This window comes from Capronia epimyces, assembly GCF_000585565.1.
Source record: "Capronia epimyces CBS 606.96 chromosome Unknown aczIQ-supercont1.3, whole genome shotgun sequence".
Classification (NCBI taxonomy): Eukaryota; Fungi; Ascomycota; class Eurotiomycetes; order Chaetothyriales; family Herpotrichiellaceae; genus Capronia; species Capronia epimyces.
In genome coordinates, this window is record NW_006912906.1 from 653,020 (window position 1) to 671,480 (window position 18,461).

At 53.9% G+C, this 18,461-nt stretch overlaps 5 protein-coding genes across 5 annotated transcripts; 3 read left to right on the plus strand and 2 right to left on the minus strand.

Annotated features, from left to right (window-relative positions):
• Positions 1-746: 746 nt before the first annotated feature.
• Positions 747-1,791, minus strand: A1O3_03494 (3-hydroxybutyrate dehydrogenase; the record flags this gene model as incomplete). Its single annotated transcript, XM_007733630.1, has 2 exons — positions 747-1,669; positions 1,740-1,791. The coding sequence occupies 2 exons, from the start codon at positions 1,789-1,791 to the stop codon at positions 747-749; spliced, it is 975 nt and encodes a 324-aa protein (XP_007731820.1).
• A 451-nt stretch (positions 1,792-2,242) lies between these two features.
• A1O3_03495 (uncharacterized protein) lies at positions 2,243-3,702 on the plus strand (the record flags this gene model as incomplete). The annotated part of the gene is made up of 2 exons (XM_007733631.1): positions 2,243-2,469; positions 2,523-3,702. 2 exons carry the CDS (start codon positions 2,243-2,245, stop codon positions 3,700-3,702), a joined length of 1,407 nt encoding a protein of 468 aa, XP_007731821.1.
• Positions 3,703-10,419: 6,717 nt separating this feature from the next.
• Positions 10,420-12,694, plus strand: A1O3_03496 (uncharacterized protein; the record flags this gene model as incomplete). Its single annotated transcript, XM_007733632.1, has 2 exons — positions 10,420-10,915; positions 10,965-12,694. The coding sequence occupies 2 exons, from the start codon at positions 10,420-10,422 to the stop codon at positions 12,692-12,694; spliced, it is 2,226 nt and encodes a 741-aa protein (XP_007731822.1).
• A 992-nt stretch (positions 12,695-13,686) lies between these two features.
• Positions 13,687-15,183, minus strand: A1O3_03497 (uncharacterized protein; the record flags this gene model as incomplete). The annotated part of the gene is made up of 3 exons (XM_007733633.1): positions 13,687-13,790; positions 13,897-14,336; positions 14,732-15,183. 3 exons carry the CDS (start codon positions 15,181-15,183, stop codon positions 13,687-13,689), a joined length of 996 nt encoding a protein of 331 aa, XP_007731823.1.
• Positions 15,184-16,701: 1,518 nt separating this feature from the next.
• On the plus strand, positions 16,702-17,690 carry A1O3_03498 (uncharacterized protein; the record flags this gene model as incomplete). Its single annotated transcript, XM_007733634.1, has 3 exons — positions 16,702-17,083; positions 17,139-17,310; positions 17,387-17,690. 3 exons carry the CDS (start codon positions 16,702-16,704, stop codon positions 17,688-17,690), a joined length of 858 nt encoding a protein of 285 aa, XP_007731824.1.
• Between the last annotated feature and the right edge of the window lie 771 nt (positions 17,691-18,461).

Genomic DNA, 18,461 nt, shown 5'->3' on the forward strand with positions numbered 1-18,461 from the left:
GCCAGATGATGTGGGTGAGGTTATTGCCTGGTCATATCTTCTTTCACGGTCGGTGTCTGCACCATGCACCTTGCACCTTGCAGCCTGTGCCAAGGACGAGTAGAAGGATCGATGGCGACGGGACGGAGACAAGTGATCTGTGAGACGTGGAAGAGGCGTCGAAGAGGAGGGGACGGCAGCCGGGTGAGAGGGAGGGTTGTCGAGAAAGACGCAATTCGAAGCAAGGATGAGATGTCGCAGTTGGGTACGGAGTACGGAGTACTGTATCCGTAAGCTGGAAGGCAAATAAGTCTATAATGGGGTGTCACGCATGATACATAATTAATACCTAGAGGTGCCTAATGCCTGTCCGGAGCAGGTGGCAGGGCTTAAGGGCCTAGGAGGCTTAGGCTTCGGGGCCTGGGAGGTATGTGGCAATTAGGTGGCAATTAGGTACTCTGTACTCTAGGGTCGGCGGCTCGGACCCTGCGCCGCAGATAGAAATACGCGGTCTGCTTGGCATTACGAGACTCTCTGCCAGGCACCTGTCACCAACCTGTAGGTACCTGGCACCTACCTGGTAGATAGATACCTAGGTACAAGCACGTACTAGAGTACTCGCAGGGTCTCTGGAGGACATCAATAACACATCATACATCCTGTCAAGGGAGTCCTCTCGTCCATCACTTTGATTGAGTGGATCAACCTACAAATTGTGTCTTCTAGGCTCTCCGTCCAGACCTCTTCACCTCTTCCCCCAGCTCCTATCAAAGCTGCCCCCACCCAGGCTTCAACACATCCATCACTTCGCCGACCAGCTTGTTCGTGTCGGCCGCAGCGACGCCTGGCTTGTATGTCGCATAGGGCCCGATATTGTTGAACATTGGCACGTCTCGAACCGACCTAGCCAACACTTCCAGACACGAGCCTCCTTTGATGGCTATCTTGCCTCCCGTCTGCCCACTTCCCCCCGGAACACTGTCGATTTCGTCGTCCTTGACACACGCCAGCATGACCTCGGCCACCTCTTCAGGCGTAACCCAACCGTCGCTTTCATCAGCGGCGCCTTCCTTGAGCATCTTCATTTTCTCCGGGTGCTCTGTCCACAGCGGTGTCTTGACCACGCCCGGCTCTACCGCCGTGATACGTATTCCGTGAGATTGCTCGAGGCTAGCCAGAGATCTAACGAGAGCTTCGACGCCGTGTTTCGAGGCGTGGTAGAGAGGAACAATCAGCGACGCCGTCTGCGATGCAACGCTGGCAATGTGCACAATGGATTTGGGGTTCGATATGCTCGAAGGGGGAGACGCGGCTAGGAAATAGGAGATGGCCAGCTGCGTGACCCGGATCGGGTGCGTCAAGTTGATGTCGAGCACCTTGTATCTTCCCCCGAGAGGATCGTCCTGGGACTGTTCCGAGCCTGGAGGATACCAGAAATTACTCCACGGTGGTTCGAACACGCCCGCTCCTGGACAGACAATGTCGACGGATCCAAATGCTTGATCAGCTACCTTGAACATGTCGTTTAGATCCGGCCACGAGGTCACGTCGGTCTTCTTGAAGACTGCCTTGTTAGGCGTCGACTGGTACTGGCCGACCAGCTCCTCGGCTTCAGGGCGAAATGCCAGATCTGCAAAGAGGACGTTGGCCCCATGTTGTAGGAGCAGACGAGCAAACTCAAGGTTGATGCCTGATATGCGAACTAGGTCAGTCATGTTCCTTCCAAGCCGTCGGTTTGAGGTGGGAATGTGAAAGCCTACCCGAACCGGCGCCCGTGACGATGGCTGTTTTGCCTTGAACCTGCTGAGCCATTTGAATGGGTGGACGACGGGTCTCAGACAAATGGCGTCTGGAGAAGGGGAATATTCTTATACTCTCTCAACCCCATCTTCTGGCCAGACTTCTTGACTTCCGCTCCGCATCGTATCGGTGATGCCCGGCACAGAGGCTCAGGCTATTCGGTCCCCCTCATTGTCGGCCGGGTTCGGCGGCAGGTGGCCCGAGGTTACCTTACCCAATACGACATCTCGGGCCCTCCCGAGCGGACCACTGAGGTCGCAGAAATTGCCGGCGCGGATTAATGATAATCCCTCACCCTCGGATTGGAGCTAGCCCAGTTAGGCAATCTACCCGGTCATTCTTTCGGGACTCTCGAGTATAACTTGAATGTGAGACTGCACCCGCGGCAACTGTCGAGGACTGGCCTGACACAAGCCACAGTATAGTCGATAAGGCAGACCGATACAATTCGACGTGTTCGATCATGAAGAACAATCTGCTGTCAGTGGGCCGTCGAGCGGCCGCGACTCTGACCAAAGAGGCCGGTGACATCAGCTCCGTCTTCCCCTCTCTGTCGGGCAAGAAGCCGGATCCTCTCCCACCGCGATATAGCAACTTGAAGAGGTCGTTGATCAGAAACAACGAAGACGCCGTCACTGCATCGTGGCACCGTCTCCTCAGGAGCCTGAAGAATGAGATCGAGGAGATCAGGTCCGAGGGTTGCCATGCACGTCGCCTGCTCCACCAAATGTTCCTGACCCAAGGCTGACGGGTTGGCAGGTCATTCCCAGCATTGAATACAAAGATGTCGTGGCAGGGACAGTTTCTGGACCGACGCTCGACGCCCTGCGCCATCGTGGCACAGCAGTGATTCGAAATGTCCTTCCCCCGCAAGAAGCGCTGAACTTGAAGCAGCAGGCGAAGGAATATATCAGTGCAAACAAGTCCAAAGTCAGAGCATTTCCTCCAGACAGTCCAGCAGTGTACGAGCTGTACTGGACGCCCGCTCAGGTGCAGGCACGAGCTCATCCCAATGTGCTCAAGGCACAATCGTTCCTTGCGTCTATCTGGCACTCATCCGACCCAAAGTCCGAGATATCAACCACTTACCCTCTAACATACGCCGATCGGTTTCGAATCCGACAGCCAGGCGATGCAAAGTTCGCCTTGGGGCCGCATACTGATGGAGGCAGTGTGGAGAGATGGGAAGACCCCGAATACTCACGGGTATACCAGGCCATGTGGGAAGGTCGATGGGAAGAATATGATCCGTTTGATGCCCGCCATCGCATCACCGCCCAGATGGATTTGCATAATGGTGCAGGAGCTTGCAGTATGTTCCGATTGTTCCAAGGCTGGCTGTCCATGTCTTCGACAGGCCCCGGCGAAGGCACATTGAAAGTGTGCCCACTGCTTCAACATGCCACTACTTACATGATTTTGAGACCTTTCTTCGACGTCGAGTCGGGGAGGCTGAACATGGACGCCGTCTTCCCCAACTCGGTTCCAGGGGCGTGCCAGGAGTACAACACACGGACGCACCCTGGCCTCGAATTGGACACGACGATGTTGAGTGTGCCACACGTTGAGCCAGGTGACTACGTTGCCTGGCACTGCGACATGATCCACGCCGTTGACACGCAGCACCGAGGCAAAGAGGACAGCAGCGTCTTGTACATCCCCGCCTGCGCCATGACCAGATCAAACATCGAATTCTTGCAGAGACAGCGCATCAGCGCTCTGAGGTATAGTCCACCACCCGACTTCCCAGGTGCAGGCGGCGATGGAGAGATTGGGTTTGTCGGGGTAGTAGATTGGGACCAACTGAATGACGAGGGGAAAAGGGCAATGGGAATGGGCAAGCGAGAATGGGAGGTCGAGGACAGCATGAGCGAAGGCGAGCGGAAACTCATTGACGAGGCGAACAAGGTGATCTTTGCGTGAAGCCTCCGATGCCTCCGTGATGATGTCGGATTCTGTTTCGTATTTCGCCGAGACAGAGGTCAGGTTAGGTTGTGTTGTGCCGATCGCACGGCATCCTGGTCAGTCACGGAAACACAGCCTCAAGGCGTGGTAGACGTACCAGCTTGAATCACCACCAAGTCATTGCCGTCCTGCAGCATGCATGATCCCCTTAGGCCGAAATAACGAGCAATCACCACACCGTCTATTTAGACGGGAGGTCTGTGGACCTCTATCGACACAGAGAGTGAGACCGTGAGGAGGATTGTGGTGATAATGGAGAGTTGTGCTGCAAAATCCATCCCTGCCAATTGTAGTGGGTTTAGCGATACCAACCACAGCCCCTAACCTCTCCTGAACTCTCAATGGGGAACGGAGATGCGGTTGTAGCCAGAATGGAAACGTCAGCAGCAAAGCCACTGAAAACGGCCATATGACAAGTTTCAAAGGGCTCGAATGTCACAAGCCTCATCGGCAGGATTGGCGGTGTCGATGCAAGGCTTCACCTCCGTGCCGGGCGGAAGCATGGGGTCCGGTGGCAATTTACGTCGATGGAAATGCAGGAGCTTTTCCTTGACGGCTGTCAGAAACATCAGCCACGAGTCCATTGGATGGACAGAACAGGCTTTGTACCACAATAATGCAGTCGGGAGGAGGTAGGGAAAGCAGCAGCACGGCCGCGTACCTGCAGATTTCATGTCACTCCCCGGGAGGTTTGGTCAAGGGTAAGCTCCTTAAGACCTCACCAGTCAGGGTGCGTCCACAATAAGACCCTGTCCTTGACTTACATATGGCTTCAAGGGTATTCCATACCTACTTGACGTGAATAGCGTGAGTGGCCAAATACGGACAGCTGGTTCAAGTATAGTGTCCATGACCATGTACAGAGCATCCGTAAACTGTACAATACCTGGCTGACTAGGGCTCCATAGAGACACGGAGCCGGATATGAAAACAACATACCGGTTCCGACCTACCGGCTCCTACCTTGTATGCCAGGGGTACCAGGTAATAGAGCGGATTCCAGGAGAAGAGAGGGGGATACTGTATCCGGGAAGCCTCCCTGCCTGTATCAGGCCCTAATATTGCCCGGGCAGAGTTTTCTCTCCGGCTTGAGTCGTAGGGCTGATGGGGTTTCCAAAGTGCCTAGGCCGAAATCTGCGCCTAGACGAGAAAACGGACGCAAAGCATGTATCCGTACGAGTACAGTATGTGTCATTGATGATGCGATGGATTGTTGACAAGGGAAGACTCACCGCTGTGTACGGTGATCCTGGTACTGTACAAGCCATAAGCTGCACAGAGACGGGGTCCCTAAGGCTCCTTAGGCGGATGTGTCTCGGGCCTAAATCCCCGCGGTCATCGGCAGATGTCAGACAGTTTCAGCAGCAAGACTCTGGACACTGGACAGGGGTGAGTGAGCGGCGGCCACCTGTCTTCAACGGACACACGCGCCTTAGGCGTCGGCTGAGACCCCCATGGGCACGCGAATGACGCCTGTGACGCCCGGGACACGAGTGACACAAGTGGCAGAAGTGACAGCCCGTACCCCGCCGACGGAAAACTGATGAGGTAAAAAGTCAGGCCGGGTTAGGACGCACTGCCAACAGGTCTCAGACTTCGGCGTCCAGTAGTCCAGATACAGTACGAGCTGTGTGTGAAATTCGACCACGCGTGAGATCAACGCGTCAGCAGGAGCGTGGATGCTGCTGTGACCGTCCTATGTTGTCATCCCTACTGTCTAGAAGCTGAGCCTAGGCTTGAAACACGCTCCTTCGCTCGTGTATTCCAGCAGTCTTGTCCACTCTGTAGCCACCCAGCTAGCGAGAGTTACTTAGCGAAAGATGGGCTTGAAGGAAGCAGGTGCGTTGAACCCAGTGATCCATATTCGAGGATCTTGGGTCTCGTTCCGTCTATAGTCCTCATACTCCCCCATTAAGATGGCAGGATGACGAAGGAGGTTGTGAGACATCTGGAGCGGCACGATTTTCGGCATATCCTCATAGCCAGAGCCAGGCTGAACATACCAACTGACCTGGATGTCGGCATACCCTGCGCGTCAGGATCCCCCAGCAACAGCCACGCAGTCAGTTCTTCAGACGGTGGGGAAGAGCCATCCGCCCCTGTCAAGTGTTCAAGGTATATCCTGCACTTCACAGGAGACTTGCTCGTCCCAGACCGAAAGGGGGCCGAATTCGAAAAGATTTATTGCATTTTGTCCTTTTTCATGCATCTCGGCATGGAGAGGAGCATGGCTAGGACATGACGTGACAGTAATAGGTGGTGTCATGCTCGCTCTGCATCCTGGGCATACCAACAAGCGGAGCTCCCTGGTGCCGGTCACTCACCGTATCGTTGGAAAGTCCAGATAGAGCCTTCGGCCAACGAGAGAGGCAGTAACTCGTAGCCCATGTCCTTTTACAATGCTTGTCGATTCCCGCCCGAACCATGAATAATGGCAACCCCAAATCTTTGAGCCACGGCAGTTGGGTATGGACAAGAAACTCGTCCAACAGCTTGTCATCCCATGTCCTGTTGATAAGGGGCGCCGGTCGAGCTTCAATTCTCGGTGCCATTATTATGCCTTCGTTGTCCAATCCAATGGTAATCCCGGAGGAACCCCGGCCAGTAGTTTACGTAGATATTGCATCGTCGGCACCAATGCCTGCATTCGCGGAGTTTTTTATTGTCCCCCAGGCCAGGGTCAGACACCAGGCTGGGAATATGATATCCGTAGAGCATTTCCGCAATTGCTACAATCACGAAGGCCCCCATAATGAACCTCGGCCTCTTCAAGTCCTGGTCCAGCGCTGCCAGCATTGAGGCTCTGTTGTCGGTGGCCAAACTCTAACACACGATGGCTGGTAGCCTTCGTCGGATGGTCCTTTGAATGAACGATAAGCGAACACGGAGCGGAAGGGGGGAACTTTGCACCTGCAGTCCCCTGTAGTCTTCTCCGAGGGATATCTCCACCTTGTTACTCTCCAGTTGGCTAGATGCAGCCACCGTCCCGTCTCCGCAGACGGCTTGAGGCGACGGCAGCCCTCAGTTGCATACAGTACTTACCCAGCCCGCTCTCATCACGTTGGTACAGATGTGATAGACTCAAAACAGTGCCGATTTCTTGCTTTTGCCGGCCACCCAGAGGTGTACTGCAGCGCCTTCGAGCCCAATCATTCACTTTAGATCAGATGCCGGACTCATGAACAGGTGTCGTCCGAAATGCGGGTCCCCATAGCTATCATGGACGGTGAACAGTCAGTAACATTCGTTGTTGATGTGTGACTTCAACCTAGCAGCGCCAAGCAGAGCCTGGTAAAGCCACATGTGTGTGACGGCCTTCGCATATCAGCCAAGCACATGCACCATGGGATGGGCTCACAGCAAGTGCACAGTCTTACAGGAGCTGCTTGTGCCTTGCTCGATCAGACCATGCAAGTGATGATTGTCGAGACGTGAAGGCTTATCGACACAAGTACCACTTTACTTGCTTTGCGTATGAACATGAGCCCCTGCCACCGTCGATCAACTCCCGTCACGCTGGATCGGCCACTCGATTGGGGTCCATGAGGTCGGAAATTGCTATCACGACAGTCCTATCGACGCCGGGCGATCATAGCACGTTTCTTAGGGTACGTAGTATTGAAGGTCGAGTGTGGTTTCCGGAACGGTCTCAACTTTTGTGGTCCGTCTTTTCACAAGTGAGCAGGCCCCAGGGGGTTCATAGTCGTGTCTTTGGACTATTCTCTTCGGATCCATAGCTTAGGATCTAATTAAGTGGGCTATCGCATCATTTTCATCCCTGTTGATCTGCCATTGTCGAGCAGAGAGTTGACCGACGCGCAACAAATAGCTTCAGACTCGACGAACTCTGAAGTTTGTTCTAAAACACCTCAGGGGCAACGTGCCATGTCCACAGTTGGCAGAACCACCGGCCATTCATAGTGTTTTGTTTTTACGCAAGAGAGAAGGCATGATTGCGTGCATCTTTCCTGGGGTGCTGTGTACTCGACGGCGACCACCGACTGCTACCGTCCCCCCGATGGACCAAAGGCGGGTACGCTGGACTGGCGTCTGCAGGATGCATAGTTGACGGCCCCCCATTAGGGCCGAACAATCACTTGGTGGCTTCCTTTTATTGACTAGTATCAAACGTGCTTGGTTGATATGTGTGTGCCGCTGAATTCGATGGCAGGTGATCCTGAAGTCCCAGGAATTGGGAGGTCCGCTTCGGGTTGCAGTGAAGATAGATTGTCGTTAGGCAAGGAGATAGTACGAGTAGCGAACTGTTCCGTTCTCCGTAGAGAGAATCGAGCGAAGAGCTCGGCAGCCAGTCTCCAGAGTGGACTTCTCGTTACCAGCAAGAAGTAGTTGGTGGACACGATCAATGTTAGCGTGAGACGCAGGGGAAGACGGCAAAGAACGCGTGCAAACTAAAACAGACGCCTAAAGCAATCCGAATCAGCCCAATCCATTGCTGCTTTTCCTGACTGAGAAGGAGGCCGAAGGCTTGGCAGATCTACAGCCGGACGGGAGTTATCTTTGTGTGGCTGCTTTAGCCTCTGGTGCCTGCGCCTTCAGTCCAGCCCACGCCTGCGCTTGCTTGTGTTTTCCCTTTCTTTTTTCTTCTCTCATCACGTTCGCTTCTCGCTTGGGCTCAGCGGGTCCTGCACACGAAGCCTCCTGGCTGGTCCTCTTTGGCTCTAGCATTAACATTGTCCATCAATCACTACTCCGTACTCCGTACTACCATCTGACGGTCGCCCTTCTCTGTAAAGCTATGGCTCTATGCTTTCCCTGGTCACTTGTCCGCTCCTCCCTCAGAACGGAGCCTTCCTACGCAAGCCTCCTCCATGCACACGATGACCTTTACAACCGTCGATCGCGGCTCGAAGTCTCCTGCCGCCTAGCTACGATACCTATTGAGTTTTCACATATGTAAGAACAACGGCCCATTGAATGTCTCTCGGTGGGCCTTGTCGATCTTGGGGTGAACACGTCGGGGACCAAAGGGTACTGTGTAAGCACTCCATTGAGGGACTCGTCCCCTTTTGGAGCGGTAGCCGTCATGAAGGTGCTACAAACAACACCGTCATGAACGGCCTCTGGTCTGCTGATTCCAGGTACTGGACGGAGTAGTTGTTGGGTTGAAGCAGGCTACCGTACATCATACTGTCACGGCCGTTGTTGGCTGCCGTCAAACGGCGGTGCAGTCACCTGTCATCCACGTCTCCAGCACGAGTTCTCGAAGGTTACCAGCGCCCCTCTTCCGTCCTCACAGATGGGAGCGCTAAAACAAGTCTCCGAAGGCCGAGGGTGATGGTGGCGCTCCTAGCTGGGTTCTGCTGTTCTGGCGGTCTTGTAGAGCAAATGAACATACAACATACCAGCCCACCTCGGCGCCGGAGAATCAGCCCGCTATGTTAGCCGCGTCGACCCCCGCCATGGGCCTGGCGTTGTTCATACCCTGGTCCCGAGTATGAGGTCCCGGGTTCAGGGTTATGGCTTCTGCAGAGTGTGTTACCCACGCAGTGCAGATGTCCCACTTGGGAAGCCAGCTAGGGATGCTGGCTCCAACCCGCCGCAAAAATCCACCCGTACCTGATGAACAAGCAGCTCCATCAAATCTCCTCGCCTGCTCCTTCACACTCCAACCTCTACCGGTCCCTCTCAAGGCCCCCTGTTCCTGTTGCTTCGCGAATTATGGGGATGGTCTTGGGCCCGTCCGCCTCAGACGCGTTCCTCGCAAAGCATATCGCCGCCCTTTGGGCCGCAGTTTGTGCTTTCGACCCTGTCGTCCCGCGTCGAAGCCTTGCCGGCATTTTGGACCACCTTTCGCCCCTGTTCGTTCCGGGTCCTCAACTTGTCAGGCTCCAAGAAGCTGCTGTGTTCCCTGCCGCCTAGACGGTAGGCCACTATCACGGAGTACACAACAACCAGTTGCTCCGTAGTCTGTTGCTCCACCATCCGGGTTCAGGGTGCCTAACGGGCATTAGAAAGGGCCCTTTCCCAAATATTTCTTCCCTCTCGCCCAGGCATTGAGGATGATACTGAAAGGATCATCCATCTCTCGCATTGTACACTACTCTTTTGTCCTATTGCCACTGCTGAAGCAGCTGTCCACCCGTTCTGGCTTATATCAGAAAGGACTGTTCTTTATACTAGCCCCCACCACTCGGGTTATCTGATCTCTCCACCATCTGTTCAGGTTGAAAAGCTCGACACAATTCTGGGAATTGCCTCCACGAGAGAAAATCCCCCAAACCATCCTCATTTACGAGACATCCTCCAGACACTTGGTGTCGAAGTATCCTCACCTAAAAGATTGCTGGAGGGGCATCTCGATTGGCAATTATCAGTTTGAAACGCGACCGCCTCCGAATGTTCTCTATTGGTAAGATTGAGCTGCTGCATACCTCACCGTTTGACTTTACGTGATTCCGAGCAATATGATTGATTCTCATGCCCAATTTGAAACAGCCTCAACTTGAATCTACCTCGACCAGCCGAACCCCCCCTCAGATCCGCCATTTCGACCACCGTCCTTCTTGAGTTGCTGGACTATCACTCGCCTCTTTGTACAATAATCGCTTGCGGTTGGAATAAGCCGTCATCTGACAGATATTGAATGACAGATCTATCGTCTGTGCGGGTTGTGGTATATGACAGCTGTCACCCAGAGACCTCAGCGCAGTCTAGATGGGGCGGTTTCCATGGGGTCAAGGACAACCAAAGCACAGCAGCGACAAGCTGCATGCCATCACCCATGACTGGTTCTCGAAAGACAATGCCGAGCCCTCGAGACAAGCTTTGAACGACATGAAAAGAGAACAGAGCTTTGGGTCAGGCACCAGCGATGGATCACCGAGATACCAAGGACGGTCACGGGCCAACACCACTAGCTCATCCATATCTTTCTATGCCAGGTCGGGATCAGACGCTTCGAATGATCTTACTTCCCGACCTTCATCTCGGCAGAGTTTCGTCGATTCAAGTCAGCCATTTGGCGAACGTCACGACAATTCGGCTAAGAGCTTACTGTCGAGGGGCTCTCGAATCTTAAAGCGGCAGACAAGCAAGTTGAGTCTTTTGCCTTCTTCGACTGAGGAAAAGACCATTGTTCGTGTCGAGGGAAAGGTCGGGCAAGGATCTCCGGTCAAGGGGCTTCAACGGCAGCTCACCTTCAGCTCACAGCGTAAGTGTGCCTTGTTGCTAAGACCATCTCCGTTGCTGACACGTCTCAGGAGATGATCTAAGAAGAAACATATCGACACCTTTTGCGTTTCAACACCTGAGTCACGGCGACCAAGCGCATTTCCAGAGTCTTGACAACGTCACAAGAACCAGACTGACTTCCGAATTCAATGCTATTCAGGCCGACCAGCGACCGGACGACCGTATCCGAGGCATCCCAGTCACAGACTTACCTACGCAGGGAACAGAATCAGAAGTTCGTATAGGTTCGGAGCCAACATCGCCCACAACCAGTGCAATTCCCTACCTGCCGACGACACCACCCCGTCCTCAACCTCCTCCTAAGGATCCCTTGGTGTCGCCTTGCAGTCCATCAGATATCCGCCTATCCCGCTCCATGGAGAACTTTTCCCGGCCAACAAGGTTGTCCATGGCAGCCAGTGACCTTCCTTCGCCGTTTGCTTCTTCATCCAGGCTCTCAGCCATGAGTCCGGTGTGCCGGAATAGCTTTTCCGCCAAACCTCTCCCACAAGTTCCAACTGTAGTACATGCTGTCTCTACCACGGATGATGTTGCGCTTCCATTGCGAACGGCTCCGTTGCCTTCTCCACCCAACACCATAATGGAGGTTGTGGAAGAAGAATGCACAGAGCAGATAAATGCCCAAATTTCGGACACCCCACCGAGCCGGGGTCTTCAATTGGCGGAGCCCATTTCTCCCATCCAGCGCAGGCGACGCAGCCAATCTTCCGGTGAAATCGACTTTGACATGTCATACTACAGCATGGCACCTATCATTACAAGCCCGGAGGGATCCACCGCCACCAAAAATCATGATTGCAAGCCGAAACACCGTATCTCCATTGGTGTGAAAACAATCCAGCTTGAGGATTGGGAGGACGCCATCGATTACTCTTGGGATCACGCAGCAGAGCTTGAAGAGGTCGAGAACAGAGGCGCCCCGACGACTGACCGGTCCAGACCTCCGAGTATTCAACATGAGAGTTTCCTGCACGTCGAACAAGGCGCTGCTGACGAAACGTCGTCTGCCGCTTCAACTCCCCTGATGATGCAAGGGGCTCGCGAAGGGTTCGAAATGCACCAAATGGAACAGAAACCCATCCCGTCGCGTCGCCTGGATGAGGAGCCTTCATCCCCATTGCTTGGGCTCGGTATCGACTCCGTTCAATCAGTGCCGACCGATACTGTCGCCCAGTCTGATGCAGCACATATTGAACCAGGTGGCAACCGTTTCGAGTCGACAGAGATCTACCGTCCCAATTTCATCCGAAGCCCAAACTCGTGCATGAGCAAGTCAAGCTCGCAAGAGAGCATCATTCTCTCCATCGCCTCCTCTATCATTGGGACACATCGGTCTTCGAATTCGAGCACAAGTCTGTCCGATTTCACTCACCTGGCCAATTTCGGAGGATCACTGGACAACCTCAAACTTGACTTTGAAGGGACCAGTTTCCCCGTGGAGATGCGCGCCAGAGACGGAAGTCAAGACACCATCCGTGAAGAGTCTCAGGGACCGTCTGCTACGGCAACAGAGGATCTCGACACTCGATTTGATTCTCCAGTGGCCTTCAAAACTTCACCAAACCTCAAGCATGACCGGGGGAAATCGGCATCTCAAATTCCTATTCCTGAGAGAAAATCCTCCATGCCTGGGTCGGATATTTCGCACACGCATACCGGCCGGAGACGCGCAGGCACCACAAACTCTCGTCCTCGAGGCAACACCCGCGTCTCATATTCTCTATTTCCGAATACATGACCAAGGTGACAGGAAGTCGACCCCATCCCTATACAATGTATTATTCTTTTCGAACGCCATCGACCACGCCGGTCATTGGCAACAGTTTTTCCTTGACATTGTTTTTGCTATGATGTAATGATGGGTGCGATTTCGACACCATGAACGATAACGAATCAAAATGATTTTCTGGAGACGAATTTCTCTTGGGGAATTGATTAGATCTTGGGACGACCACACGGGTCTGGCTGGATGGGTTGGGGGGGGGGCGGGAGGTTCCCGGGGGGTCAAGGTAGAACAAGGCCTTACAAAAGGATAGAAAAGTCGGCTTGTTAGGGAGCTATGGACTTGAGGCCATGTTGAGAGTACTGCGAGGATTGGAATTGGGATCTGGCGCATACAGATATAAAGGTTGGGTCGAAGGTCGACCGGGTCGACCGGGTCGACAGGAACAGGAGAGTTGAAGGTTGGTAGCTGGTCAATGTAATGTGATTTCCGAAATACAGGGTTTCTAAGTCGGCCGCGAAACCAGGACGATGGCTTCGGTCTTGTATACCTGGATTGGATTTCATGTTCGTAGCCAGGCTTGGTCATTCACAGGTTGCATCTAAACTACCTGTCTATCTGGTGCTTTTGATCTTCCGCCTCTTGAATTTTGTTCATCTATATGCCTTGCCTTGCCTTGCCTTAACGCCGACTTCATATGTCTCTACCTTATCGCTGAAGCCGTATCGTATCGTATCTGACGTCCGTACGGTACGTACGCCGAAGCCGAAGCCGATTGACGTTATCGTCAGGTGGATGAAGCTATGGGAGCTTGAACCTTGACCCTTGGACCTTGGACCTTGAAGCTCTACCTGCTCTGTCCTACAGCTTTGACTTGGTCGACAGTTCCTGCTTCAGTAGGTTTATGGCGTGGGCGGCCATGCCCCTGGTTTGGGATGGTCGGTTAGTATGGCGCGGTAATAAGGATAAATTCAAATTCAGGACAACTTTGTTCCAGTTCGTCTGACTCACCACGAAGCTTGATATCCTGCTCCCGAGGCACCGTAGTTGTGGATCAAGAGTTTCCCGGCGCGCTTTTCTAGCGAGACGCGCGTGCCGCCGGTTCTGCTGGCTGTAGAAATAGTCAGCTGGAGAACGGAAACAATGCAAGAAAGCAAACAGAAGCGAAACAATCCAAGAAGCAAACAGAAGCGAAACAATCCGAGAAGCAAACATACGCCTCAGTCCCACATTGTGGCTTATGATCTGCAAGTCCTCCGGCCTGCCCAGCTCAGGAGCTAAAGCACAGCACCGGATCTTGATGCGCTCGGCCAGCTCCATGTCCGGCTCGCCGGTCCAGTCGTTGTCCCTGCGCACGCCGCCGATGATGACGCCGCCGCCCAGCGGGCGCGGGAAGACGTGGGCAAACTCGTTGCCCCAGGCGGCCACGTGCTGGATGTACATGCGCTTCAATGGCTGCTTGGGCTGCGTGACCAGCAGCGTCTGGCCTTTGGTCGGATACACGGCCGCGTCGTCGACGCCTCCCAGGTGGCGGGCCCCCAGGCCCGTGCAGTTGAAGACGGCGCGAGCGGTGGGGAAGTCGTCGAGCAGCGTGTCGATGTGCTTGTAGTGGCGGCGGAGGATGGTCACCTTCGATTGGAGGAGTTGGGTCTGTAGCCTGCCGATGGGGAGGGGAGGGTCAGTATGAGGAGAGTAGAGGGGCAAGAGAATGGTAAGAGGATGGCAAGACAATGGAAAGAGAATAGCAAGAGAATGGCAAGAGTATAGCAGACAGGCAAGCCAGAGTGAGAGTTGAGACTGATCCAATCATATAGGTATATGCAGAATCAGAAATGATACTGATACAATCACATAGGTATAGGCAGAATAGGATAGAAGGAGAGTGACCCAGATCGCATTATCATTACCACTTCGCCGAGGCAAGCAGACAGTAAACAGGAACAAACGTGAGAAGTAAAGGCATGGCGCATCTTCATCTCCATCTCGATCTCCGTTGGCCAGCATTTTGAACGGCAGGGCAGCTTGAAGAACCAGGATTGAACTCGAACTCACCAACCAAGATAGACGATCGTGTTGATCATGAAGGACGACATGTCGACGCCCATGACCGCGCCAGGGGGCAAGTCATTCTCAGGAACTTCAGTAATACCTCCGACCAGCTGCTCGAACCAGAAGCGGTGCTGGCGCGGCTGGTCAGTGTCGTAGACTATACGCAAGGGAAACACTTGCACGCCGCTTTCGGGCGCTTGGGCCGCAATGTCTAGAAACCGGGGATAGCTGGCGGCGTCGTACTCGGCCAAGTGGTTCCGCTCCGTCTCGAACGATAACCAGTTCGCCCCGGCCCAGGGAGACGTGTATTCGGTCGCCGACGCCGTGCCGGGCAAGTACTTAGCCACCACGGTGATGGACGCCGACGGGAAAGCCCGGCGCAGCTCCAGCGCGGTGGTGAGGCCGACCACGCCGGCGCCGACGACGACGAACTCGGGGGGAGTAGACGATGCCATCACGGCGGGCGGGCTGGCTGGCTGGCTGATAATATTGTGAATCTGGATCAGTGCTGTGTGTTCAATTGTGAATCTGGACAGTGCTGTGTGTGTTCAATGTCCTGAAGAAGACAAAGAAGGGATCCTCTGTTCTGGATCACAGCTATGCTATGGGTAAGCAGGGATCACGGATCAAACAGTCGTCTCAGTCCATCAGAGAGATTTATCAGCAGTTATGTATCGAGTTGGCCCACGCCTCTAGAAGTGTACTTACTGACCAGTACTGCAAGGGCGCGCCTTTGCGGGCCGATGAGTTTCCCGTCCGATGAGTTTCCCTTCCCGACCAAAGAGTTTCCCGACGCTGGTGGACGGATACGTGTGGTTGGCCACGGGTATTCTGGCGCTAGATTGTACTCCGTAGATACAGCACCCCTACTCGTAGGATACTGATCCTAGATAAGATCCCATCCTGGCAGATGTGGAACTGAACATTCAATCCCCAGTGGTCGGTGGTCGGTGGTCTGACCGTGCACGCGCCAGAAAAGAACGTCCACGTTCAGCCTCGGCGAAGGCAGCATTCTGTCTGTGTGTGGGGTGTAATACTGGAATGGGTCCTTTCAACCAGAAGGGGCCTAAGCCCTAAGGCTAGTTGCCAACAAAGGCCATACAGCGCTGTCGCTCTCTTCCTGGTTTGTCTGATGTCTGATGTCTGATGTCTGGTGTCTGGTGTCTGGTGATTTATTATTCCTCTTCCTCTGCCATCAAACCACTTCTTTTGGTCTGTCTTACAGCCCAGAATCCGGATCCGGTGACTGGTTCCCTGTCGATGTTAATATTAATGTTGGTCAGGGATGTGTGTAGGGTGCAGGGATTGCAAGGCTGGAATCCATCCTGCCATTAAAGGGAGGCTCAGCCTTGCCATACCTAGACAGCCCTGTTTCCTTTTGCCCAAAACCCAAACCCACCATTCAGACTGCCCCTTATTGAAAGATAATAAGCCAAAGCCACTGCCGTCTTATGCATGAGCCGTCACAACCATGGATTTGTGCATGATGGCCGGTCTCTTCTTTGTCCCCCGTCTTTCACACAATCTTGCCCAGCGGTGGGAGTGTTGTCTTCTGCCTCCTGGGTGCTATGTCCAAGGTCAGCAGCGGTTCAAATCTGGAGATAGAAGCATGACAGACAGGCAGGCAGCTTGAGAAGCCAGCGTTCCTGGTATCTTAGCAGGATGGTATCTCATCGTGAGGTGGATAACGTACTTGTACGTATCCTGCGACAAGGAAATCGAGAGCATTGCCTGCGCCGTGAAGACGAAGATGAACCAGCATTTGATGAATCGCGCCCTAGACGCCAGAAGCATCCGGACTGATCTGCTCAACAGCGTCACTCCCTGCGCCGCGCCTTCGCTTTCACACCCTCAACCTGCATTTCGAGCCTTCCCGTCTTCCATCTGCGGATCTGAATCTGACTCTGAATCTTCGTGCTCTCAAAACCAACCCTCTTTCCATCCCAACATCTCCCACCAGTCAGACCTTTGCCATGCCTTACCAATACTCCATTGATGTCCGCATCCTTGTCGGTGGGGCACCGCTTTATGAATACAATGATCCTGAATATCCCGATGGTTCTGCCGATCGGGCTCTGAGTCGATACGTCGCGGTCAAGGCCGGCCAGTGGTTCACAGTCAGGATCGACTTGCTGCCCGGGTTCGCATTCGGTCTGGCAACAGAGTGGTCGGTGTGCCTGTCCATCGATAACTTGACCCATGTAGTTAGCAAGATCGAGGCTGATCACTTGATCCACGACGGCATCCTGCGCGAACCATTGTCGCTGGTATTTCCAGGCGTTGTCGATAAAGACGAGGCCACTGGCCGGTTTCATGCCTACCACCCTGTCTTCGGTGAATTTGATCACAACAACTGTGAGCATGAGAGATGACCACTAAGACTAAGATCCAGTCCACTGATCGTCTATAGGCGAGGATGCCACCGTCTCGGCCGAGTGGCGTCGCTTCTGGATTGGTTTTGCTGGAACCATCCGCGTCGGAATCGTTCAAACTACCGAGATACCCGTCGAGCCGCCAGTACTGGGACTATTTCCTAAAGTGATCATGGAGCTACCGGAGGGTATGCTCAGGAATGCCGTGAAGTACGTCCTGTGCTCGTCACTGTGCTTTGATTTGTCTCGTCCCTGTCCCTGATATATCTAACTTTGATCTTCGAAGGTATGCACAAGGCATCGAAGTCGAGGCTCCGCTGGCAGTTGATCGCGCACAGACGTCAGTAGACAACTACAACTCAAGGGACCGCCAGTACGACTTCTGTTTCAAATATCGAAACAAGCGTGAGTACTCTCCATATCTGTCCTGGGCTCGACTTGGTGCTGACCGGACCGGATCAGAATTCTTGCAGAGCATTGGATGCATTCCTCGAACCCCGTCGCCTCCCCCAGGTGCTGCCCTCCCGCCCACACAGACTTGGATGGGTGCCGGACTCTCCAGGAGGCGCCCGATCACGCAAGAGGTATGATATTATTCAATTCCGTGGTTGATGTCGATGAGACACGGGAGCTGATACGGCCCAGGAGACGGAGGAAGGGGGCGAACCCCAACGCCAACGCCAACAGTTCCGTCGTGGCCGTGGCCGGATCGAGGCGGGCTCGAGCGGAGCGCGATGAGGCTGCGTCCGGTCGAAACAATGGCGAGGGATGTTGTGAGATGGTCGAGCAATCATCAAAGCAGTCACAAGCAGTCACAAGCAGTCGGCGCATGTTGGAGGATGGATCTCGACCGCAGCCAGGGGATTGGCACGAAGCGGGTTTTGTAAAGTAATGGAGCCATTGGCATGATCCCATGGGCTCGATGCGCCCAGTATCGCGCACCCACAACTTCAATTAGATGTATCTGGGCGTGGTTATGAGGGAGAAGATGAAGCATGCTTGCTGACCACCGTCCTGATCCTCCCTCGGTCTATGGCCGAAACGATTGAACTACGTACGTGCTGACTCGCGAACTGTGCACAGCCTCATAGGATGTGTTCGGGTTCGAGTTCGAGTTCGTAAACTTGACCTGATCCGACCAGCAGCATACAGTAGGTACCTACTTAGGTATACAGCAAACAGTATCCAGTTTGGCTGTCTGCAGCGTGAGATCTTACTGTACTGTATGTACTACGGCCGTACCAGACTTGGCCCTGAAAGAGGTAGGTACCTACCTAAGGTACCTTAGCAGGTGGTAGGGATAGCCAGCGGCTGCCTACAAGTAACCTGTAACTACAATATGTATGGGTGAGTACCTAGTA